The 24216-nt window shown below is 41.8% G+C and overlaps 1 protein-coding gene and 1 long non-coding RNA gene across 3 annotated transcripts in view; one reads left to right on the forward strand and one right to left on the reverse strand.

Moving 5' to 3' along the window:
* The window catches only part of ABHD5 (abhydrolase domain containing 5, lysophosphatidic acid acyltransferase), a 33179-nt gene extending 13026 nt beyond the window's left edge, over positions 1 to 20153 (reverse strand). The window contains exons 1-3 of one of the 2 annotated variants that reach the window (XM_075053269.1): positions 19914 to 20153; positions 1547 to 1632; positions 897 to 1269 (exon numbers count right to left, since the gene is read on the reverse strand). In XM_075053269.1, coding sequence (XP_074909370.1) covers positions 897 to 1269; positions 1547 to 1632; positions 19914 to 20098 — 644 coding nt within the window. In that variant the 5' untranslated portion in view covers positions 20099 to 20153. Of the gene's footprint in view, positions 1 to 896; positions 1270 to 1546; positions 1633 to 19208; positions 19536 to 19913 lie in introns of those variants that run through there. The other variant, XM_075053279.1, reaches the window with a different exon arrangement.
* Positions 20154 to 20255: 102 nt separating this feature from the next.
* LOC142042849 (uncharacterized) lies at positions 20256 to 21572 on the forward strand. The gene is made up of 2 exons (XR_012653875.1): positions 20256 to 20623; positions 21440 to 21572. It is a non-coding gene; the product is annotated as an uncharacterized LOC142042849 (long non-coding RNA).
* Positions 21573 to 24216: the final 2644 nt, after the last annotated feature.

A 24216-nucleotide genomic window follows, 5' to 3' on the forward strand; every position in this document is an offset into this window, starting at 1 on the left:
TGTATGATTTATTTCAAAATCTCCAAATGAGAGACAAAGGAATGTATATGGTATAAACTGATGTGAATATAAAAGAATAAGATATGTTTTGTATAATATAGAATCTGCCATACTATGTGGAAAGCTAAACTTTTATCCACAGTTTTTCACAGGAGTCCACAAAGGCAATGTCTTTTTTTGATACAGAATGACTTCAGCTGGTGGGATCCTAGCTCACCAGGGGCTATATAACCAGACTATATAAAAAAAAGAGACAAATTTATTAGTTTAAGTGAAAAAAAAAAAAAAAAAAAAAGATTAGCTGTTGGCACAATGGAGTGCAGAAAATGCTGATGAAATACAATTACAGGACTGCTGCAGCTGGGTTGTTTTTCAAAGAAGTATGAAGTGGCATACAGACAATTTAAATCAGTCACTAAAATCATTTTTACATCATCATGCTGGTACCAGGCCGACTTCTAGCATATAGCCATAAATAGCTTAGGGGAATTACGTTCACAAGTTTCAATGTTATCCATAATAATGGGAAGTTTGGCAGAAACAGGCTTATTTTCCCTTCACAAACCTGTATTTGATCAGAGATGTCACGAATCATCCATCCATAAATACAATCTTGCTGTTTTGCCTTATAACTTGGCAAGGGGGTATTGAACAAAAAAAAAGGTACAGAAATGTACACAGAAAAGCACGTTTACCATATCTACTTATTTCTGTTCATCTGGAAACAAACCATACAATTAATACTTTGGGCTTAAAATTCAGTATCAAGTTTCTTTAAATCAGCACAGTCATTTACTTAAAGACAATCTGTAAAGAGACTGATGAAATAAAATCTGTGTTAAAATTGCTAGTCAAATACAGAAAAGGAATTCCTTCATTCCTTTATTTTCACATACCTTGATGGGTATTTTAATGAGTAAGCAGCAGCCAGGAATCCACCTAGGTTGTGTCCAAGTAAAATCATTTTTTCTAACCCCACCTCCTTTCTCCATTCTTCTATGGATTCCACAAACTGGTTTTCTGCTTCCTGAGCATCAGTGTCAAAGTGTGGTCTACTGCTACGTCCAAATCCCAAGAGGTCCACAGCATGAACAGGCCTGTTCTCACAGAGATCTTCAAAATTGAGAGCCCACAGTCCAACACCTCCTCCAAACCCATGCAGGAGAACAAGCGGAGTTTTATGTGAAAGGTCCGGAGAGAATGTCAGTGTCCATATTTTATTTCCATTAGATATATACACATATCGTTTATTGTATGTACTTGCAATACCTGAAGAAAGAGTGGGAAAAAATTATGTTGCTAGACGTGCCTGATAAAATATGAAGTACATTCTACAAAACCTGCTGTTTTAAATAGGAGCTCCCTTTCAAAGGGGAGAGCCTACAATCAAATATCTAAATAAGGGAACAATGAAAATCTAAATATAAACCTGTTTATTTAATTATAGTGTAAAAGCCATATTTAAAAACTTCTCTGATTATATTTAATGTAAATTTATAGAAAATCTAGTGGTATCTATGAATCTTATTAAAAACCAAAGACTTACATTTTAGCATTTTGTCCTCAGCCTCTTTAAGGTGTAGCAGTGATGTGGGACACCAAGCAGGAAGCCAGCTGAATAACCATCCTAACCTACAACAGCAACACAGAATAAAAATTTCTTGAGCAAGATGGTAATTTTTTGCACCATTTGATGCTCTGAAGACATTTCTTCTGCTGCTTTTCATAAAAGAACCCCAATTACACGCCATGCAGGACGGGAGTGCGCAGTGGGAGGGAATTAACTTTCTCCTGAATTCTATAAAGTGGTGTCATAATCAGGGGTGTTCTTCAAACAGCATGCTGTTTGTCTGCTGTGTGTTCCTTATCAGAGTGTACTGTTCTACCTCCGTCAGAGCAGGTTTCTTCTAAGAACCTGGAGACATCAGCCCTCACGCCGACCTGACAAGCCTGGCACAATCATTGGGGTTTCTACACTCCTCTCAAGTTCCCTTGGAAGCCTGCCTGCACACACATTACACTGCATGAACCTACTATTTCCAAAAAAAGCAATAAACCATGCACTTGCCAGCCTAACTTGAACTGATTCATATACTAGATAAATTTAAAAAGTGAAAAATACGAAGGCTTATTCTAGCAAAGCAAAAAACCAGGGCCTTCATTACCAACTTAGAAGCAAAGTCCCAGAGGAAAACAAAACAGAATTTCAATTCCCCCAACAGAAGCTGCTTTTCCAGCTGTCAGTTACTATCTTGGTAGAACTAGCTTGACCATGAGAGCAGGGGGAATGACTCAGCTAGCAGTATTGCCTCACTGACAGTGCTTCAAAAGACACAGCAATTGGGTATAGCTCTTCCAGGGTGCTAATTTATCCTTTGTTTTTAAGATGGAATCCTATTTTTCCCTCTCTCACCTGTTTTTGAAGTGGCTCAGACTATCAGTGCTACTGTAGGACCCCAGACCATTCCTCACAGGGAAGAGGATAAGGTCACCAAATTCACAATCAACTTTAGCACTTTTTTCCTACATTGAACTGCTTTCCAGTTAGTTATAGTATTTTCAAGACTGAACACCACAAATATTAATTGTACAACAATTAATGTTAAAAGACTATAAGTGTACTAATGTCCAATTTTTCAGGGTGTACACAACACATCGATAACAAATTACAGATCTAGCCCCCCCAAGTTCTTTACCCAAAGGACCTTCTCTCCCCTGCTTTTTAAGAGACTGAGCTACTTTAGCTGCATAACTACTTAAGTTTATGATACAACATAGAAGGTTTTCTGGGGATGCACAATGCAATTGCAAGCAGCACTGTTCAGATTCATAGAAACGTGTTAGGGGATATAAAGAAAAAAACCCCAAACCATACTTGATCAAAAAGGATTAATCATCCAATCACCCATGCCCACTGCTATTCAGTAATATTTACTCCTCTGAGAAACGCACTGATGTCTGGCTGTTCTGTAAATAAGCTTCCTAAACCACCAGACCGTGGGAATCATTATAATGGTGTATTGAGGGACTGGGAAAGGATGGTTGCATGTCATTCCATGCCATGTCCTCATGCAACCTAAGAAATGAAGGAGCTCAGCATCTTACAGGAATGGGCATCCAAGTATTTTGCTTCCACATTAATCTATGCTTTTATTTAAAACTAAGATTTTTAAGAGGTTAAAGCAGGCACCAGCCAAAAGCAGCTTCACCAGCAAATAACTGTGAAATCTGAGTTTAAATCACTAACTGTGTCCAATGTTATGAATTACTCTGGTAAATTATTAAACAATAGCTATGTCACCACCCTCCTGAGCCAAACTTTCTGCTAGTTACATGCTTAACTAGGCATTTTCATTCATAACTCCTAGGTCAGAAGCACAAAACCCAATCAGTATTGCCCTCAAACCAAAACTATAGGAAATGTTTCTTCTTGGCAAAACCACTGATTCAGCAAAGGAACTTCTTTAAAGTGGTTTTTTTTTTTTACAGAAATGTATAGCTGCAACATGTCAACATGAAGATAGTGCAGAGATATGACCACAATGAAATACAAATGAAATCTACAGTTCACAGTCCCAGAATTTTATTTCCCAGCCTTAGGGAGACATCTGGATACTCATTAAAAATATTTAGAAAATTGTATCGGAATAAGAAAGTTATAACATAGATGCCCACTCTTTCTTTTGTTAGTTATCAGTACTGTTTATAAATACTGAGATTTTCATTCAGAAGAGACATCACATACACATAGCTCGACGAAGTCAGCAAGCTGAAACACTCAAAAATTATGTTTGCAATTCAGTCATTCTGTACCTGCTGAACTAAAAGAGAAAGTGGAGAAGGCTTTCTGTCAAAAAAGTGATCACTTTCCAGAAAAGTTATTTTAGAAAGAAAATATTTAGTTACTTATATTCAAGACTTAATCCTTTGGTTTTTACCCCCTCCTTCCAAAAATTATTTACCACATTGCTAGATGTTTTCCACATGTGGAGAACAATCAACTATTTAATCTATTTGAATAATTTCTCTGATAGTTTTGGAAGACTAGAGTGTGACTGTATCATTTCTTTTTTACATCTGTCCTAAACTAAACATTGTCTTCTAAATGCATACAAGAATGTCAATTGCTTACATGGCCTATTGTTTTTATTTCTGTGATATAAAATTAAAAGAGCTATGTAACGTCAAAAAAGAAGCAATGGACCTTTCAACACACTGTACTCACCAGCAATGGAGATAAGAAATGAAAGAAAACTAAAGATTTCCACTAGTTTCACTTTGTAAGTGAGCTACCCACCATCAGAAGAGGCAGACCCCCATTCTGCTTTCATCACCCACCACTTCCCAAACACCCTGTTTCCATCTTTCTTTTTACAAAAAGAAAACTCAACAGTGGAATTGTATTTTGAGGCGTTAAGAAATCCATTGGGCTTAGCTGCTTGCCGAATCAAAAAGTGTGAAATAAATCTGGCAACTGACAGCCCAAATTTCTATCATTTTTATACTGATTGTACACATGGGCATTATGTGCCAAATTACCAAGGCACGTAACTAGTGGAATTTAACCTGTATATTCGTTTGTGGTCATGCAGTAACATAAACCAGTGTGCACATCCATGCTAAAACAAGCAACAGTCAGTAGGGCAGAGTGTGCCATAGCACGCTTCCTTGCACCTCCTATTTTGGGTCAGTTACACTTTTCACAGCCACATGAAAAAGTCTGGAGTACTGGAGGCTGGAAAAATCAGAGGCCAGCTGACCTGCTGGGTGTTCAAAGAAGTCACTCCCTCTGCCTACAGACCTCCACACTTCTAGTAACATGTCTGGGGCAGGAGACCAGAAGGTAAGGCAAAGCCCCAGAGACATACACTGAATGGCCTTAGATATGGAGAAAGTCGAGGTGATTAGTGTGCGGCTAGAAGATTAGTAAGATCATCAGCAGCCTATGCTGATAGCCAAATACAGTAATAAATAATGAAAAAAAAAAAAAGAAGGGACACAGGCACAGACATCTGACAACATGGAGCTGCAACTGCTATGCGCAGGGGCCAAGCCACCAGCCAGGACCTAACACGTTGGCTGATTGGAGCACGTGTCCTGTTTCCCTGGGTCCCAGCATAAGAAAGGATAAAAATAAATAAAATAATTATTTAAAAATAAATAATAATTACTATGTTTAGACATGTAAGGAGTAAAGAATAATTGAATATCATGTAAAATGTAACTAAGGATAACACTGCTTTTCCTTAGCTGCCTGAATGTTAATTTGAATCAAGAACTTGCTGTCACAGCACAGCTTAAATCGCCCGAGGGTAACTTTCAAAAGAACTGGGAATCAAGTAGAGGCAGAGGTATAGCGAACCTGACCCACCCATCCACCTCCACTAATTACGTCAAATTGGATGAAGAAGATGGCAAATAGGTAACTTGGATACTACCATTCTGTCAGCTAAATTAATCCTGTTTAGCTTGGTGAGAATTGATTACATCCAAGACAACTGATGGATCTGTAGTCAGCTACAAATTTGACATACTCCACAAAAAGCTCATGAAAGCTTAGATAATACTGAAGAATTGAAAACATCTATTGTAGCACTGAGGTATGCACTCAAACAGCTGAATAATCTATCTAATTTCTGGCTTATAATGTGGATTTAAAAAATGAAGCTCTACCATATAAAGATGTTCAACAAATGTTCAGCAGAAGTTGCTTATAACTCTATCTAGGAGATAAAAATGTACATGGAACTCACTCTCACTTTTCAAGCTGACAATTTACTTACTCACATGACAGTTATATGAATGCATGGCTTACAAGGGGTATTAAGATTAAAATCATTCAACAGAGGTTATTTTCCCATGTGCACCACCATTGTAGATCTAACTGTAAAAATCTATGCAAAGCCTGTGTGGCCAAAAAGCAAAACAAAAAACCTGTAAGCAACAGAACTCCACTAAATCAGAATAAATGAAAGCAACACCATTTGCTGCATGATGATTTGTCAAAAATTGCTGACCCACCAAGAGAGGACATGCAGAGATCTTTCTACAATACTGAATATAAAAGTTGGCTTTTCACTAAGAATTTTGAAGTTAGTAAGGTAACCAAAACTCCCAAAACAGACCAAGAAACAGGTGCTGAAACATGCATGTTCCCTGTCAGGAAGATTATTTGGCCTTAAAAATGACATCAGTAGGGGAGCCAGAGCTCAGGGTATACAACAATTACACAATTCACAAGCAAAGGATTACTGGAATGTAACTGAATTGCTGATTATGGGAATGTAACTGTTGCTCTGCACGAGCAACAGAGCTGCATATCTGTTTCTGTCTTGCTCTCTGCAAATGAACATATTTAAGATTTTTTAATTGAATTTGTGAAGACAATGTCGCAAACTACCAACGTTTTAGCTAGGGAACAAGCTCAAAAACTTAAAATGCTGAAACACTGAGTGAACTCACTGGTGAACCATTTCAAGCTTTACCCTTTACCCTTAAAACTTATTAGAATCAAGCTGATCTTTCAAAAACCCTAACCCTCTCCTCTCCTGACTCTCAGAATTAATTCCAGGTATTTATAAGGAAGAAAATAAAATCAAATTAATGCAGGGAATTTGTTGTACTGTTTCTGCCCAGCACCAAGAGGAATGGCACTGTGATTTTCAGGGTCATCCACCTGGCATGGCAGTTATGAACATCCATCAATTTGAGCTAGCCTCAAATTAAGAGAATCTTGCACTGTAACAGAAAAACAAGGGTAAGCTAATAGAAAGACAGCTCAGGCTCTCCCATCTTGCTTTCGCATAAAGTATTTTTGAAGTACTGTGCAAGCAAAGGAATTCAGAACTGCTGATGTGTTGAAATCTAAATATGATAAGCATCGTAAGGCTTACTATTCTAAGGTCTCACGTAACCCCATCACATAAAAACACTTAAACATTGTACTTCAAGAGTGCTCAGTGTTTTATCAAAACAAACTCTAAATACTTAAATATCATCATTAGTCCAGAAGTAACACTCAAAAGAGATCAATAATTTAAAGAATGGAGGAACCACCTGCAGGGAAAAGCAACTCACTCAGCCCTTTCAATTGTTACAGAAATACTAAGAATGGGCAAACCAGAAGGAGTGAAAAGGAGCATCAGGTATTCATTACACATGAAGTCAACACATCAAATTTAGGGCAAACTGCCAATTTTAAAAGAAAAACTGTTTTACTATAATGATCTAAGGACACTCTCTAGTTAACATAGGATTTTGGATGGATGGATGCTTAAGTGAAATAACTAAAGATACACTTCTACCCTTTTCATTATCTTTTTTTCTTTTCTCTCTTTTTTTTTTCAAAAATGGAACAGCAGGAATAAGTCTGTCTACTGAATGTTTTCTGCATTTTCCTCAGCATCAGCAGTAGGCTACACAAAGCCTAAGAGGTAAGTAGGATGTGGTTTCTTCCATCCTTAACAGCATCAAGTTTTCAGAGCAAATTCTACTTTTGGTTACTAAATTTCAAGTTTACAGGTAATGACCTGAAACAATACAAAGCAAAAGAAACAGTCAAGGATGACAGAATCAAATAGGACTTTGTGTGTCAAAATGTCAGAGAAAAGTAGCAGGTTTACATCTGGCTAATTTATGTCCAAGATAGAGTTAAGTTATAATAAACTTTTCCTTTCCCATTTCATTAATTTAAAGGCCTGCAACACCAGCATACTGAGTGCTGTTTACATGACTGATTATGGCAAGAATTAATGCTTTTTAATTAACATTTACCAGCAACACTACCATTACAAAACCCCCTACTATTTAAGTAAAGAATTTTTTTTTCCAGCATTCACTATACCCAAGTTCCATCTTGTTCTCTGTTTACTCCCAGGAGAATTTCTCTTGCATGTAGGTTGTTTAACAAATCACTGGGGGAAAAAACGTACTTTGGAGAAAAATGCAATAAACCTATTTCACCTAGTGTGTGAAAGAACAATAAAACATGTTTCTAAAACTCCAGTAAATTGAAAAGTAAACTTGAGGAGATACAGAGGTGGCAACTATTTTCAACTCAAGAAACTTTTAAAATTATTATATATTGGAACTGCATATCTCTGAATCAAATTTGATAACATTTTTCTGTTTGATAACACAATATTAAATGACTAATAGTGATAAGAAATTTAAAACACATAAGGTAGTACCACTAAAATTAGGATGTCAATCATTGTGGATTTATTTTTACGAACATTTTCAAGTCCTCCTATACGGTTTCAGACAAGCAAGCAGTCTCTCTCTAGCATCAACAACTGTAATAATTTAAAATCCAAGAAAATTACACATCCAAGCTTACTCTACTAGTTTAAAGCAGAAATCTTGCTATGAGAGGGAAAGTTGGGGTGGAGAAAGTTTTAATGTAAAGTAGTAAATAAAATACATTCTTAAAGACCAAGATAAATTCTCCTTCTGTTCAAAGAATATATAAGAATATAATGGTGAGATTTTCTTAATTATAAAATAAAGTAAAAACTGTAAGGCAAAGCACATTTAATTGAAAATGACAGAATGCATTACTGATTAGCACAAAAGAGGACTCAAATTTCCTAATTAAATTTGGAAAATTTAGGAAATTAGGAAAATACGTTTATCACATGAAAGCAACACACTCTGCATGAAACTGAGAACAAAATGCAGCAAACGGATATATATTAGACTTAAACTTTTGACAAAAGTAGTTGACTGCAGCTAATATTCAGTGTTAGCTTGTTAAGTCAAGGAAAGCTAATTTTTAAAATGAGAAAGAGAAAACACACAGAGAAGTCCATGTGTTAGTCCAATTTGGAGAAGCACCCTACTTAAGCGTTTTTATTCCTGCTGGTGTCAGTATGCAGTAAACTGGGTGACATAACGCCTGAATCTCAGACCATCCTCACTACCAGCAGATCAGATCAGATCTAAAAGCTTACTATTCCCTCCATTTTCCCAACTCAACTATTTTGTGGATGCTCTCTCTATCAGATTTGTGAAATGATTCAGCCTTAAAATAAACTATGTTTTAAACCAGATTAATTACAGAGATCCAGCTACAGTGAAGCCAAACAGTTAACCAGGAGACCTATGGACTAACAAGATGGAAAAAAGACCAGCAAGGCAAGGTGGAGGGCGGAGAGCTTTTAAGTCAGAGCTGCCACTTACAGACAGTAACATATAATCATGACCTCAGTCAGGGCAGGGATGTCTTGGGAACAATGCTCAGGATATGGTTTCATGAGAAATTTAAGAGCATAACCAATTTTAGGAGTCCTTGTAGTCCTTCATTCCTGTCGCCAAAGTGCAGCATGTTCTTTAGTGCTTCAGTTTTCTGAGAATAATGAATACAGTCAGAATAATTCAAGCATCCACAATCTATGTACAGTAAGTGTTATTGCAAAGGCTCTATATCCAGGGGAGGAGCTTCTGCACGTACAGTAGAAGTCAGATGGAATAACCACAACAACAGTTTGAATGAGATGTTCCTACGACAAAAAAATAGGCTCTGGCAGTTGCAGAAAAACATCAGAAGAAAAATATTCCATGTTCCAGTTCATAATCACTGCATGAAAAAACCTTGAGGAGCATACTAAAGAGGCAAGACCCAGAAACAAGAATTAGAAATATGGTATGGGAACAAAAGCCCTCAATCCTTTAACAAATGTCTGCTTACCATTTTCATGAGGTGACAAAAAAAAAGCATGAAATTGCTATGAATGGGTTAAAAAGGAACCCAATTTTTTTCCCCAGATGACATTATAACCCTGCCTATAAAGTTCTGTTTAGATGAGTTTTGAGCCAAGATGTTCCATGCAATTAGATGTTGTGAAACTCTTGGATACTTCAGTAACATTAAAATAGAATGTTTTGAAAACCTCTGCATAATATTTCTAAGGAGTGTAATCTACATCAGCCCCATTCCAACAAAAAGCCCATGACAGGTTATTGCAGGATATTGCTACACTAGGTCAGAGGTAAAAACAATGCATTCCTTAAGTACTTACTGCATCTTGAACTCTGTATTAGAACATTCAACATCAGAATGAATGTAAAAATTCAGAAGCAAATTTTATTACTGTCTCTATATTAACAGTGCTACTCAGGACTATCACTTATCAAAATTAACCTGAGAATGTTAATAATGAATGTGAAGCCATAACCAAGGATCATTTTCTGGCTGTTTTAGTAATATTGAAGATTACCGTGTTATTTAAATTCATTTGAGCAACCTGAGCATTCAGGCAGTGGAGAGGAATTTTGCTCCCTCCCATGCTGAACCTCAGTCATAGGTATGCTTTGCTGTATACCTTGCATCACTGCAGCCCCCTCCCCATTTTCTTCTCTGTCTCCCAGCATTGCCTTTCATTTTTTTTATGCATATGTATCCTTTTTATATGTTTTTGTCATTTATTCCATCCCCTTTCTAGCTACACCTAAAGGTGGCCATTTCAGGGCACGTGCTTTGTCAGTACGTACAAGAATGAAGTTTATCTGTGGACTGCCACCCAAGCCTGCAGCCTGTAATGCTCATACTGCTTACAAAGTAGCTGTGTTAATAGCCAGTGCAAGAAACCATTAAGCATGTATGCAATAATGAAGAAACTATGTGTGTGGTCATACAGCTATTACTAATTCCTATTACTGTTCACTGCTATACAGGTTGCAAATCTACAAACAAGGGCACTGTCCTACCGTCCTTCAAAACATCTCGAAGTCTCCTCCACAGTCAGGTTGAAGTCAGGCCACAAATATACTACAGAGCAGAGAACTCATCAATTCTAACCAGCTGATGTGGTTTAACCCCAGCCAGCAACTAAGCACCATGCAGCTGCTCACTCACTCCCTTCCACTCCCAGTGGGATGGGGAAGAGAATAGAAATAAAAGTAGTAAAACTCATGGGTTGAGATAAGAATGGTTTACTAACTAAAGTAAAATAAAATACAATAATAATAAAAATTTTAAAAAATGTAAAAAAAAAAAAAAAGAGAGAGAAATAAAACCCAAGAAAAGACAAGTGATGCACAGTACAATTGCTCACCACCTGCTGACCAATGCCCAAGCATTGATCCACCCCTCCTGGCCAACTTCCCCCAGTTTATATACTGAGCATGATGTTCTATGGTATGAAATATCCCTTTGGCTAGTTCAGGTCAGCTGGCCTGGCTATGCTCCCTCCCAGCTTCTTGTACACCTGCTCGCTGGCAGAGCATGGGAAACTGAAAAATCCTTGACTTAGGGTAAGCACTACTTAGCAACAACTAGAACATCAGTATGTAACCAACATTATTCTCACACTAAATCCAAAAGACACCAGCTTTGAGAAACACTGTTCCTCCCTAACTTACAACACACTCTCTAACATACAGGCATTTCCACTTAAGAACTTTATGGTCTACTGACTGCTAATACTAACCAGCCAAGCAAGTCCTTGGTTATTTCCTTCCATCTCTTGTAAGGACCCATTATTTTATAGTTTGATTTAAAAGCTAAAATCAAACATAATCTACAGAAAAATCGTATTAGCAACTACAGACCAGGAATGGAAGAATACAAAGATAAAGATGCAGAGGAGAGGAATGGAGGGAGCTGCACAGTCCCACTACAACTACTCAACCGTGTGACAGGGATCATGGGTGCAACACACAAGTTAGGTACCACTGAGAACCTACATCACTCTGCCTCCTCCACAGTAAACTCACATCTGATAGAACTTGGCACTGCTACAGCTGTTAAGTGTTTGTAAAAACAACACACTGCACACTGCATTAAGAATTTGTGAAGAAAAGCATAATTAAAGAAAATTAAAATTTCCTCTTGGTGCCCTTCAGATGTTACAGAACTTTCTACTACTTCCATTTTATTCATCCACCTACTGATGTACTCCTGCCGCCCTTCGGATACTGCATAACCTCAGCCTTGATTAAACTTTGTCAGCCTCCTCATATCTACCATGCCAGCGGCCCGCACTTCAGACTGTCCCCAAGTTCCATCAAACAGGACAAGAACAAACCACACATGTAACAGGCACCTCTCAGATCTGCACCACTGCCCACCCACACACACTCTACCCCACTTATCTTTTGTTTATATTCCATAGTGTATTATGCACAATTCAGATCAAAACTTAAATAGATGGTTATTTTTATTTTTCCATAGAGAGACATATATGAACATAGATAAAACACTATCTAAAGCACATGATTATTTCCCTTGGGTCCAAACGTGCTATACACAAACCCCACTCGTATCATACCTGTCTCGAGTGTGAATACATACTGAAGATGGCTTGTTTCACTGAAGACCATTAGAACAGCTTCTACATTATGTTCCTTTATCATAGTCACCTACGGTGACTAACAGTTACCTATGTCAAATTTCAAGAACTGGAATTCAATGTTTTGGGCTACCTAGCCTCATTTCCACTTCTGGAAAACCTAAGTGTACAACCCTTTTCCTAACAAACTGTTTTGTGTACATGCCTACACTACAAATGCTTTAGAAGTCAAGAAAGTGTAAGTAGCGTTAGAAATAGATAAGAAGATAAGTGGGTCTAAAAAGCCATTGCATCAAATGTCTCCTCATGGAAAGGTACGATATAATTAGTAAGCCTTTAGGGTCAGTATAACACTTACTAAATGTAATCAAGAAAAAAAAAAAATCTACGATAGTTTGCTAGCACTAACCCATCTCCTTTCTTTTTTTTCCTCATTGCAATACATTTCTCTCCCCACTTCAATATATGAGTGGACTTCCTCAATGGCAACAGGCGTTCTTGCATCTTTTGTTACAAAATGCATTTTTACAGCTGTATCTTCCCCTCCTTTCTGCAGTCTTGTATGATCCTGAGTTTTCTATGACAACTCATTCAGAGTACCTTCCTCCTTTGCCATTCCTCACCACATTTTCTTCGTGTCACTCAAGGCTTACCCTTAAAATCCTCCTCTTTTACCCTCTTAACCTTATTCCAGACTGACCTCATTCCCTTGCACAGCTTCACTGACTCACAAATCTCTCTTCTCCACTGACCTCTCTCCTGCTGTTCAGCTTCTCATCTGCATCTTTCAGAGCCAATGCAAATGCAGACACTCGCCTTTCCTCCCATGCCCTGTTCTCTCTGGCTGTCAATACAAATCATGTACAAAAACCTACCGTGAAAGAATGTCAGAGTTGCAAGTAAATAGTCAAAAGTTATGAAACAAAAGAATCAGAATTTCCTCAACAAGCAATCTTAATAAACCACTACATAAGAGAGAAAAGAAAAGCTGCTTTTGTAATTTATCAGTTGGGAAAGTTGTTCAGATTCTCCCATTGATGTTCAGGAAAGTCAGAGACCAGGGAGATCTTCCTGGCACAGACATTGTCCTTTTTGGAGGGGTAAGTGTCTAACGGGGCCTACCAGCCCCCTAGCAGGCTCTAAAAAACCTAGAATATACCCAAAGACATGCAACAGTGGCTGAAGTTTGCATTCTCCAATGACCCATAGCCATCAACACTTTGGCAACCCCAGTAGTAACCCCACAGTTAGCTGCCTCTCTGGATCTGTGACTCTGCTTTAATTCCCACTGGTGCTATGACCCCCCCCCCCCGCCAGGTACCCTAATCCTACTTTGGCAATTTTTGTAGTAGTCTTTGCTTGATACTTGGAAAGTTTCCACTTGACCCACACAATTAGTAGCAGACTTTTTAATGCTGTGTCTTCCACCTGCCTTACCCCCCCATCAGTAAATGTAAATTAAAAGCTACTACATAATTACTATCTTCCTCCCTCTGCTTCTCATATTTTTCTTTAATGACTTGAGCCGGATGGCTGAAAAATCTAGTCAGATGTTTTTTCTGGGGGATTTCTGTCATAGCATATGACTTGGCCAGGTCATCACTGAAGGAGAGAGGCATCTTCTACAGGAGGCAGAGGAAACCTTCAGGCCAGACACTGAAAGCGTCTCTTCTCGTGACAGTTTCCGTAAAAATTCATGTCCACTTACTACATACACAAAGCGTGAAGCACACGAAGCACACCCGACCTCTGGGATCACCTGCATGCCCATGGGTGGCAGTGGAAACCACGCACTTGAATGCTGCTTCACTGAAGGCAGCAACCAGCGTTGTTGCCACAGGCCACTGGAAAGGGACAACTGAGAGTAGGGACTGCTGCTCGGAAAGAGGGGGGACCTTCCGCAGTTCGCTGCAGCACGTTAGCATGGCCTCTCCTCCTATCGTCTAATAGAAGAACAAGTTTCAGAAAGAGCAGAGGAGAAAACCTTTCAGCCTAGACACGTCTAGCCTGTGGCATTCAAACCTCTAGATGATGTTTCCTAAGGCAGTCTCCCTTAGGAACCATGAAGAACTATGAAGAAACGAAGAATTCTCTGAAAAATCACAAACATATTTGCTGAATTACCAATGAAATGTATGGGATGCCCCAATTTTACTCATTTTGGTTTTAAACTGTGAAACAAAGTCCAGGGGCCTCACTGTTGCCTCATGAATAGATCTTGACCAAGACTGTGGTCCTTCAGCAGCTCCTTGCCATCAGCCCTGTCATCTAATTTCCTGCTAAGCTGAGGGAACTTGTAAGGTGGTAAGTAAACATATAAATGGGTCTAAACTGAAATCTAAAAATCCCCTTCACAAATGTTAAGTAAATCAGGTATAACCATAGAGGACTAGTGTGAAATGGGTGAAGCAAATCTAAAAAAAAATAACAAATAGAAAACTCTTCTCTTGATCTCTCCCCTAAACATGAGTCAAGGAATATTTAATAAACAAGGGAATTCAAAGAGGAGCCAAAATGGAGTAAAAAGAGCTAAACAGATCATCTACTTTGATATACTCATTGCAATTTATTTTTTTAAAACTTTTTTTCCATAATGTTTGCCTACGGTTGCCAGCTGGGAAAAGCTGAACATTACTTTCTATCCCCTGTAGCGTTTAATCAAGCCTCTCACAGGGGCATTTGGATGAGATTCTTCCTTGTCCAGGGACAGGGACATGACCACCTTTTTTCTGCCACTGGAACAAGAAGATAGCCCCTATTATATTTTGCCATCTTTTCCCTCTCTCCCTTGAGTCTGTGTTGGGGGAGAAAAAAGATCTTCCCTAATGAACACAGACCTTCCCTTCCCAAATTCATACAAGGACAGGAAAACCATTAGAAACAATTCTATAAATGCCCGAAAACGTGCTCATACATATACTTTCAGATGAGTACACGGATGTAACACAGAAGACATTAAGCACTGAAGCTATGAGCGACACAACTCTGCCAGGGAAAAAGACAAAATCAGAAAAGAGGAAGGAAACGTCCTTTAGCCATTTCCCACATGTGCTTACCACACTGCACTTAGGTCTCACTCGCCCTTTAAAAATGCAGGTTGTAGGTACCAGACCTGCTGTCAGTCACCTGCGCTATATGAAAGGCCCTTAGAAATAGTCTCCTTTCACAAAGAAAAGTAAGCAGGACCCTGCTTTCAGCAGTCTACCCACTCAGTTTGCTTTAAAACCTAGATGCTGTAATGAGCAAAAAAATCAAGCAAATATTTTGAGTTGAGAGTGTCACTTCACGCTGTAATATCATGCTTTAACATATCACTATGATATCCCCATGAACCGTCCTACTAAGAGGCAGATGGAGGCTCTACTAAGCCAAATAAACTATTCCTCTTTTATTAATCAAACAGCTCACTTCGAAACTGTATAAAGAATTCTGTCATACAAACAAGCTTGAAGGATAATGCAAAAATAATTGTGATTACTGGTGTTGCAGTGTACCTTTTCAACTATTACACCAAGCCATTATTTTGTGGGATTACAGGCCACTTACAATCAATCTGGTGTAGGCTCGTAAGTGCAGATCCCTTAAAAATTTTGTTTTAAAGAAAGCTATTCCGCTTATCTCAGAGCGGGGAAAAACCCAGCATTCTGTTTTGGGGATTTTTTCTGTATACATACATACATTTAGTAGCTGCTATTCCTAGTTATATTACAAGCCATATGTAGTCCTGCTGAATCCAGAGTGAGTGTAAGTGAATTCATTACTGGCAAAAGGCTTATGCTAGGCTGTTCATCTCACAGGCGGAAGTCTACATCTAAAACTTAGGCAGAGAAGGTCCAAGGCTGTGAAGAGGTTTGGAAATTGTTAGCAGGTGACATGTTAACCATGCAATCACTTCCATGATGAATACTAAAACATTTGTTTATTTATCTTCTCATTCAAAGTTAGGACAATGTAGTGAGTATCTTTCAGCTGAGATCTTCTAGAAAGCAACTAAGCCACTATTCTGTTTTCACCAGGCTTTACACAGTTACCAGATTGCAACAAACTGAGTGTGTTGCGTAACAAGTTGAGCCACACTATTTTTCACACTATTTTTTTCAAAGCAGATAAAGTAAACTTTGTATTTATTCTTTGTATATACCTGTCACTAACAATTTAATCTAGGGTTTTGATGGTATATTGCACTCTTCCTCTCACTGCCAAGGAGTTCTAAATCAAAAAATATTTAACATATTTCACTTGTTTATAAATTTCCTCTGGGTACAGAGCTTTGCTCAACTTCAAAAGACTAAGAAATGCTAATTTTGACTATTGTTAGAAACAGACCAATAAAAACACTAACAACTTGGAGCACTAGCATTTCATCAAAGCTAATGCACTTTCTGAATTCATGGAAAAGAAGGATGAAATTTTGTTCTTAGAAGAAATTGGGGGCCTTACTCTGAAAGATTTCAGATGAAATGGCCTGATTGTTCAGAGGGCAGACACTGACAACATCCTGAAAATCAACCTGCTTTAAAAAGCTATCCAGCTGAGTAAACCATGATGAGGAACTTGTCATAATCCTTTTGAAAATTTAGCCTACGATTCCTAACCCTATGTCCAGATCGTCTAGTGTTACGATCCTGCAATCCTGACAGGCTACTGAAGCTGAGGGTACTTGGCACTGTCTCAGCAGCACTCAGCGCTCCACGTGATCAAACCAGACAGCTCATACAGTTCAGGCTAACATGCTGAATGAACACACAAACAAAACAAGTTGAGGCAGAGCTATTTTAAGTCTCTTACTTAAAAAACCCGTAAATCATCAAAAAGAGGCTTTACAAATGATGTGTATTTTATGAATGTGAATGGGTCAGAAAGAACACAGAACCAAGAAGGCGACTGTAGTTTCAAATGGGTAATGTTGCAGAACGCAGAGGGGGTGGTGAGGAGATTATTTTGAAAAACTATTTTAAGCTTGAGGAAAGGAGGAGAGCACAGAGTTACAGAGCAGACAAAACTGCATAGTGCTTTGAAAGGGAAGCCTTTGAAGTTTATACTTGAAAAGAGAATGCTGTGTGTACATGGTAATAAAGTGTCGTGGTTTAACCCCAGCCAGCAACTAAGCACCACGCAGCCGCTCACTCCCCCCCACCCCCCAGTGGGATGGGGGAGAAAATTGGGAAAAGAAGTAAAACTCCTGGGTTGAGATAACGGATTAATAGAACAGAAAAGAAAAAACTAATAATGATAATGATAACACTAATAACATGACAACAGCAATAATAAAAGGATTGGAACGTACAAATGATGCGCAGGGCAATTGCTCATCACCCACCGACCAACACCCAGCTAGTCCCCGAGCGGCGATTCCCTGCCCCCACTCCCCAGTTCCTATACCAGATGGGATGTCCCATGGTATGGAATACCCCGTTGGCCAGTTTGGGTCAGGTGCCCTGGCTGTGTCCTGTGCCAAATTCTTGTGCCCCTCCAGCTTTCTCGCTGGCTGGGCTTGAGAAGCTGAAAAATCCCTGACTAAATACTACTGAGCAACAACTGAAAACATCAGTGTTATCAACATTCTTTGCATACTGAACTCAAAACATAGCACTGTACCAGCTACTAGGAAGACAGTTAACTCTATCCCAGCTGAAACCAAGACATAATGGCATAACAGGGAGTTTGGAAAAGATGGGTAGTCCAGTTCTGGTCAGATTGAGCTGGCAGAGCAGCAAAGAATGTAAGATGAAATACCAAAGCCAGAAGTTGGAAAAAGGACTAAAAAGAGAACAAGACTGAGAATGAAGGTAGTTTTGAAAGGTAACAGAACAGACATGTAACATGTCAACATGCAAATAGTAACATCCTTGATATGAAGTCATGAATGCACAGCATGATTTTCATGCAAGTAGCTGAAGAATTTTAAGTGGAATTTCTCAAAATAACACAAGACTTAATTATGAGAGAAGGGAGATGGGAGAAGAACAGGCAATAAATGAGTTTTTGAGGGCCAGGCAATCAACAATGAGATACACCACCTGATATTTATAGGATGGAGAAATAGGAAAAATTCGTGTAAACAGTGCATACAAAGCACATTTACACACCTGACAGAGGGTATAAAGCACACGTATAACGAGAGCACAGCTAGATATCTCCTGATAGAGCATTTTTTGGACTAGGACCATAAAGTATGATGGAACAAACTGGGAGGTAAGTGACCAGCAGACGTATTAAGTATGTTTGGTGAACAGACTCAGAGACAGGATGACTGTATTATTCTATTGTGGGATAAAGGAGGGCAGACAATGTATTTGGGGGCAATGGAAGGGTATAAGAACAAGTCTGTACTGGAAGCTGAAGTGTACAATGAGAAATAAAACATACACTGAAAGACAAGGCATGAGAAGGTGTACACGAGTAAAGAATATGTCAATGGAAGAAGTACAGACCACCGATTAATTGCTTGATTATTACGGAACCATTTGAATATACACAGACAAAAGATACAGTGCGGAACTATGTCATTTAAGGCAGAAGGGTGATTAATAGCTATAATGAAGTCAGATATCGAGGGTGTGAGTAAGTAGTTACCACCAAGTATTAGGGATACATGTTAAGAACAGGGGCAGGATAATTTATGCCAGAGGAGTTATTTTGGTAGATGTGAATGCCACGGGATAGTGAAAGGAAAGAAAAGGTTAGCAAAGCTAGCTGGAGATGAGGTATGCATACAGTACTAGAAAGGGGAAAAGTTAGAGCAACAGCATATATGTTCGTAATTAAAAGATGTGCTCTCATCTCCTGCTTGCATCAAGCATTACACAGAAGAATGGTGATACAATGGCAGAGGGGCTGACAAGCCTTACTGTCTGCTCGACACCTAAACAAAGGTATAGAATGGGTGGAATGAGAAGATGGGATATCTGTACGTACCGGTAAAGTTGCAAAGGCACACAAAAGCACGGGGCAGCAGCACGTACAGACGTGTGTGTACCGGACTCCGGGGCGCAAAGGAAGGGTGGATGACAGCACGAGTGCATACATGCTCCGAAGCAAAGGCGACGGTGACATGTGTACGGAGACATGTAAGCAGGTGTGCGGTTACAACCGCTGGGCCAGGCACCGCCAAGCTCGCCTGCAGAAGGTGAAGCGGCAGGGCACGGGCGCGGGGCTGGTGGCAAAATCTCCCGGGAGGGCGCCTGCCCGTGCGAGGACCCATCTATGCCCACGGGAGGGAGGAAGCCACAGCAGGAGGGCGGTCTGTGCGGCGGGGAAAATGGCAGACAGCGTGCCCGTAGGCCGAGGGCGCACACCGGCGGCGATGCAGGAGCGCACGGGGGCAGGCGGGGCGGCCGCACCGGCGGCGCTGCGCGGCGGGGAGCCGGCGGGCGGCTGGGGGCGGCGGGAGCCCACGCCGGCCTCCAGCCCCGCCGCGCGGGACCGGCCGCCGCCGGCCTCCCAGCAGCGTACCTGCTTGCTCGGGCTGCGGCGAGACAGGCCAGCGGCCGGGGGGAGGCGGGCAACCAGGGCCTGGAGCGGCAGGGTACGGCCGGGGTCCCCCTTACAGCCCTTCCCGCCCCCCCCCGCCGCGGGCACCTACGGGGAGGACGAGGGTCACCGCGGGCCCGCTCCACTCACCCTTCGCTGGAGGTCTCCTCCTCGGCCATGGCGGCGGCGCGGCGGCCGGGAGCTGGCAGCGGCGGCGGGGGGGCAGCGGCGGCGGCGGCGGCCGGCAGAGCAGCGAGGGACAGCGCGACGGCGGCGGCACCGGCCATCACGGGCTCCTCCTTCCCGTCCGCCCGCCCGCCCGGCGCCTGCGTCATCCCCCGCGGCGGCCACCCACACCACAGAGCCGGGCGGCCGCCGGCGGCCAGAGCGCCGTCGCGCGCGGCCGGGGAGGGCCCCGCTGCCAGGGGGCGGCGGCGGCGGCGGCGTGTGGGCGCGGGTCAGGGTCCCCCTGAGAGGGGAGGGGAGTGGAGGGGGGCCCCGGGCGCTCGGCGGCGGCCTCGCTGGAGCAAGGCTGCCGGGATCCTGCTCGTAGGCCCCGTGTCCCCCCGCCTGGTCCCGAGATAGCCGCCCTCCCGTGAAGCGGGGCAGAGGGTGAGGTCCGGCCGGGCCTAGTGCTCTGCGGCGGCCGACTCGGCTCGGCTCGGCTCTGCCCTGCCCTGCGCGCCCTGCGCCTGGGGCCCGGTGCGAGTCCGCCTGTGCTGAGCGAGCGTCTTTCCCACCGCACTTGCCTTCCCCGCTGTGTAACTCGCGTACAGGGTAACGGCCGGCCGGGGGGGCCGAACAGCCGGTAGCTACCCCGGGGAGGGAGCACAGCCTCCGTGCTAGCACACGGCTGACAGGTAAAGCAGGAGAGGGAGCAGAACCCAAACGAAAGTCTCGGCCCCTCCACAGATGGAGATCCTTCGCCAGCTTGCTCAGCAGGGCCCGCAGAGACGGCAGCAATGGTAGTCAGCACTAGGTTTTCAAGTTGGTCCTCTGTGTTTGTTTTTACACATAAGAAGCAAATTAGGAGCTCTGGATGTAACTTAAGTATGACCTGTCCCTAAGACGGTGACGTGTAGAACGCCCGCTGTGATTTTCGTTTTCAAGTGTTTTGAAAAGTCTTAAGCGCAGCCATGCCTATGGGGAGGAGGACGCTTGGGGAAAGGGCTGTGCTTGTTTTCGGCAGCATTTAGCCTCACCATATAGGTAGTGTTATTATTCAGCTGCGTAAGAACTGCGTTCGTATTGAACAAACCTTAACTGAAATAAAGCAGCAAGGTGAAGTGAGTGGAAGGAGTAGTGAGAAGTTTTTAAGTCTTGCATTTCTTCTGAATTTTGCCACTGAGCTGAAGGACTTCAGAAAAACAGAAGATTGATTACCATTTCTTTTGGTTTCTGAAATCCTTTGATAGAAGGCATAAGGTTAATTTGGTAATAGCTGGCTCTCTTTATTGAATTAGTTTAATGTCATTCTCTTTAATAAGAGGTATGTTACCCAATGTTGCTATTATAAGCCAGAATTTTATCTTCAGATCCCATCATCTAACGTAGATAAGCTTAAAATAGACTTTCTTCTCTCACAGTGATAAAATTAAAAAAAAAAACAAAACCAACAGATGTCTGTTCACTTTGTTGTTATCCTTACAGCTTCCTTTGTTACACTTTTTTCCCAGGGCAAACATCTTTTCCTGCTAGCATCAGAAGAAAAAGCAAGTTCCCTTTGCTGGGAGAAGAAAAGCAATCCAGCTGACCTCACAGATTCCCCTTGTCCTGGACTGAGATTAAAAAAAAAAAAAAAAAAAAAAATCAATCTCCATGCTAGAGAAAGACTCCAGATGACACTACAAAAGTTTGAGTGTCAGAGCCATCTTGCTTACTCTGGATTTCACATAATGGCTTTCAGACTATCTATGTCAGAGGCCAGTTCACAGTAACTGTCATTGTTCTTAGCTGTTTAACATTTGGGGTTGTACTATTGTCTATGTCAATGCTCTTCAAATACACAGAATTTCTATATTATATGTACTATGCTTGTGATCCTACTTTCGACCCAACAGAAGTAGCTACTTGTCAGCCAGAGCTTGTGACTTAATAAAGCAGGAAAAGAGAGCAATAGTGTTTATCACCCACATTTTTTATAATGACCCACTTAGTAAGCTACTTCTCCAAACTGCATCACAAATAGCTTGCTCAAACCAGTCTGAGAAAAACTGTAGAGAAGGTTGCACTGGCCAAATATGTACAGACTGAGGGGGAAAAGGTTGTTTATGCTTGTTATTTATAAGAAAGTGATAAAAACGGCAGCTTGATGAAAGTAACATCATATAGTATGCCTATTCTGATTTGGTGGCAACAACTAAGATGGCACCCCAGCTCACGAGCAAAGGGGCTCCCACCAGTTGCATCCTTGTGGTAGTTCAGCAAGCATGTAGTTGACTACCATACAGCCTCTGCAGGCCCTTTGCTTCTTGCTCCCACAAAGTCTCCTCCTTGAAGTGTAAGTCTCCTACTCTACATGTTCTCCATCTTTTAGTTCAGGCATAAGTTCCAGCTGAAAATTTGAGCCTTGCCTCCCAGGTAGCCCAGGTTGAAAAGGAGAGCCACCTTATTTTGGCATTTTGTGGGGACTCAGGATAACAAGGAAAAAGCAGAATAAAACTGATTGGTTTCTGCAAATGAACCTGTTCATGATGGCAAGAGGACCTTGAAGCCACCATAGGATGTCCCTGGGAGCTCCTATCCATGCCTTGCTGTCACTGGAGGACTTAGCTTATCTGCCATGCCACTTCAGGGCAGAAGCCTAATATTTGTCACCTGCCTCAGAGACTGGAGCTGCAGGTGTTGGAGCTAGCTGTGGCTAAGCCTGAGTGGAAGTCCAAATGGGGCTGGAGGACTGACAGCTCTCGGGATGTGTAAATGAGGAAGTCTGCCCACAGTCCTGTTGTCTGTGTTTCTCTGGGAAGAGCTCTTAGTGTTGCTGAGGTGGGGGAGGAATCCTGTCATCAACTGAGCCTCTGCTGCCTGGTTCTGGACCTCAGTACTATGGCAGTCTGACAGCTGCATATTTCAGCCTTGGATCAGTCGGTGAAGAAAAGAAAATTCATAACCATGGCAGTCTTTGGTAGAATCTGGGCATTCATATTACTGGGCACTCTTAGACCCCAGTGGTCTACAGGGGCACTGCAGCCCCACAGGCAGCTTGTTCAACTTTCTATGTCTTACTGCTTCGTAGACTCGTGTCACACTGCTCCCCTGCAAACTGGAGTGGCAGTTTGAGACCAATGGCAGCATGCTTGTTGTGCTCCTAGTGTGACTGCTCCATGTTATCCTGTTTCCTAGACATATGTGGGTGTGGGAAAAGAGTTTAAAATGAGTGTAGGTTGACCAGGAAGCATTCAACTACTTGGAGGTCCTCTTCCGCTTTAATTTTGCCAACATCTTCCAATCAACATGTCTCTGCCTCTGGTGAGCATAAGGAGGCTATTTTTACAGATACCCAAAGTCCTGGAATCTGCAAGGGATGTTGGTGACATGGGAGACCCTCCTTGAAGCAAGGCTAGTGTTTTGCTGTGGTCCTTGTGCCTGAGGCCTGCCCTGCATAGGGAAACAATCTCTCTCAGCCTCTTCTCCTTTCACGTTCCTGCTGTGCAGGAGGGCAAGCTTTCTTGTGTCCCTTCCAAGATTAATGTCTGATCCTGCTCTGGGAGCAGGCTGTCTGTGGACTGGGAAACCTATGGCATTGTGGCCGTGACTGTGAAGGGACAGTCCTGGCGAGAATGGCTGGGGCAAACCAGAGTCTGTGAGCCTGGCACTTGAACACATGAGGTGCAGTTGAGGAGAGTTGTGAGAAAAGTTTTTCTGGTTACTTCACCAGGCTCATGTCATGTAAGCACAGTAAATAGCAGTCCTGACTGAGTTGCTGTTTACAACATCTCAGAGTGGGGTTTGCATTCAGAGCCCCTATAGCACCATTTTGAAACCGTGACCAGTTGCGGTAGGAAGTTGAGTAACTGTGTGCAAGGGTCAGCTATGGGGAAGCCAGAAGTTTAAGGGCTCCGACAAGCGAGTGAACTGCAGAGGGGTGCCTAGATACATCTTTATTAATATATCCGTATCAGCAACAGCTGAGGTCATGACAGGCTGTGTTGCTAGCCAGAACTTCCATCTTGTCATACTCGGCTATTCCAGAGTATATGATTCACATGTGATTAACCTGAAATTCCCTCCTGGATACAGGAGTGGCTAGGGAGAGACAAGGTCTCATGTTTTCAGGTGGGTGGAAGGCTGCTCCCATCAAGGGTACTGTGACTGTGTCTTCCTGGGTCATGTGTGCTAGCTGTGAGAACCCACGCCGATGAGACATTCAGCCGCATAAGACAGGGCGTGTAATCTAAGCTGTGTCCCTGTGCCACAACCTTCTGTTTTCCTTAGCTGTGAATGTGAATACCTA

Source organism: Buteo buteo, chromosome 2 (assembly GCF_964188355.1).
Source record: "Buteo buteo chromosome 2, bButBut1.hap1.1, whole genome shotgun sequence".
NCBI lineage: Eukaryota > Metazoa > Chordata > Aves > Accipitriformes > Accipitridae > Buteo > Buteo buteo.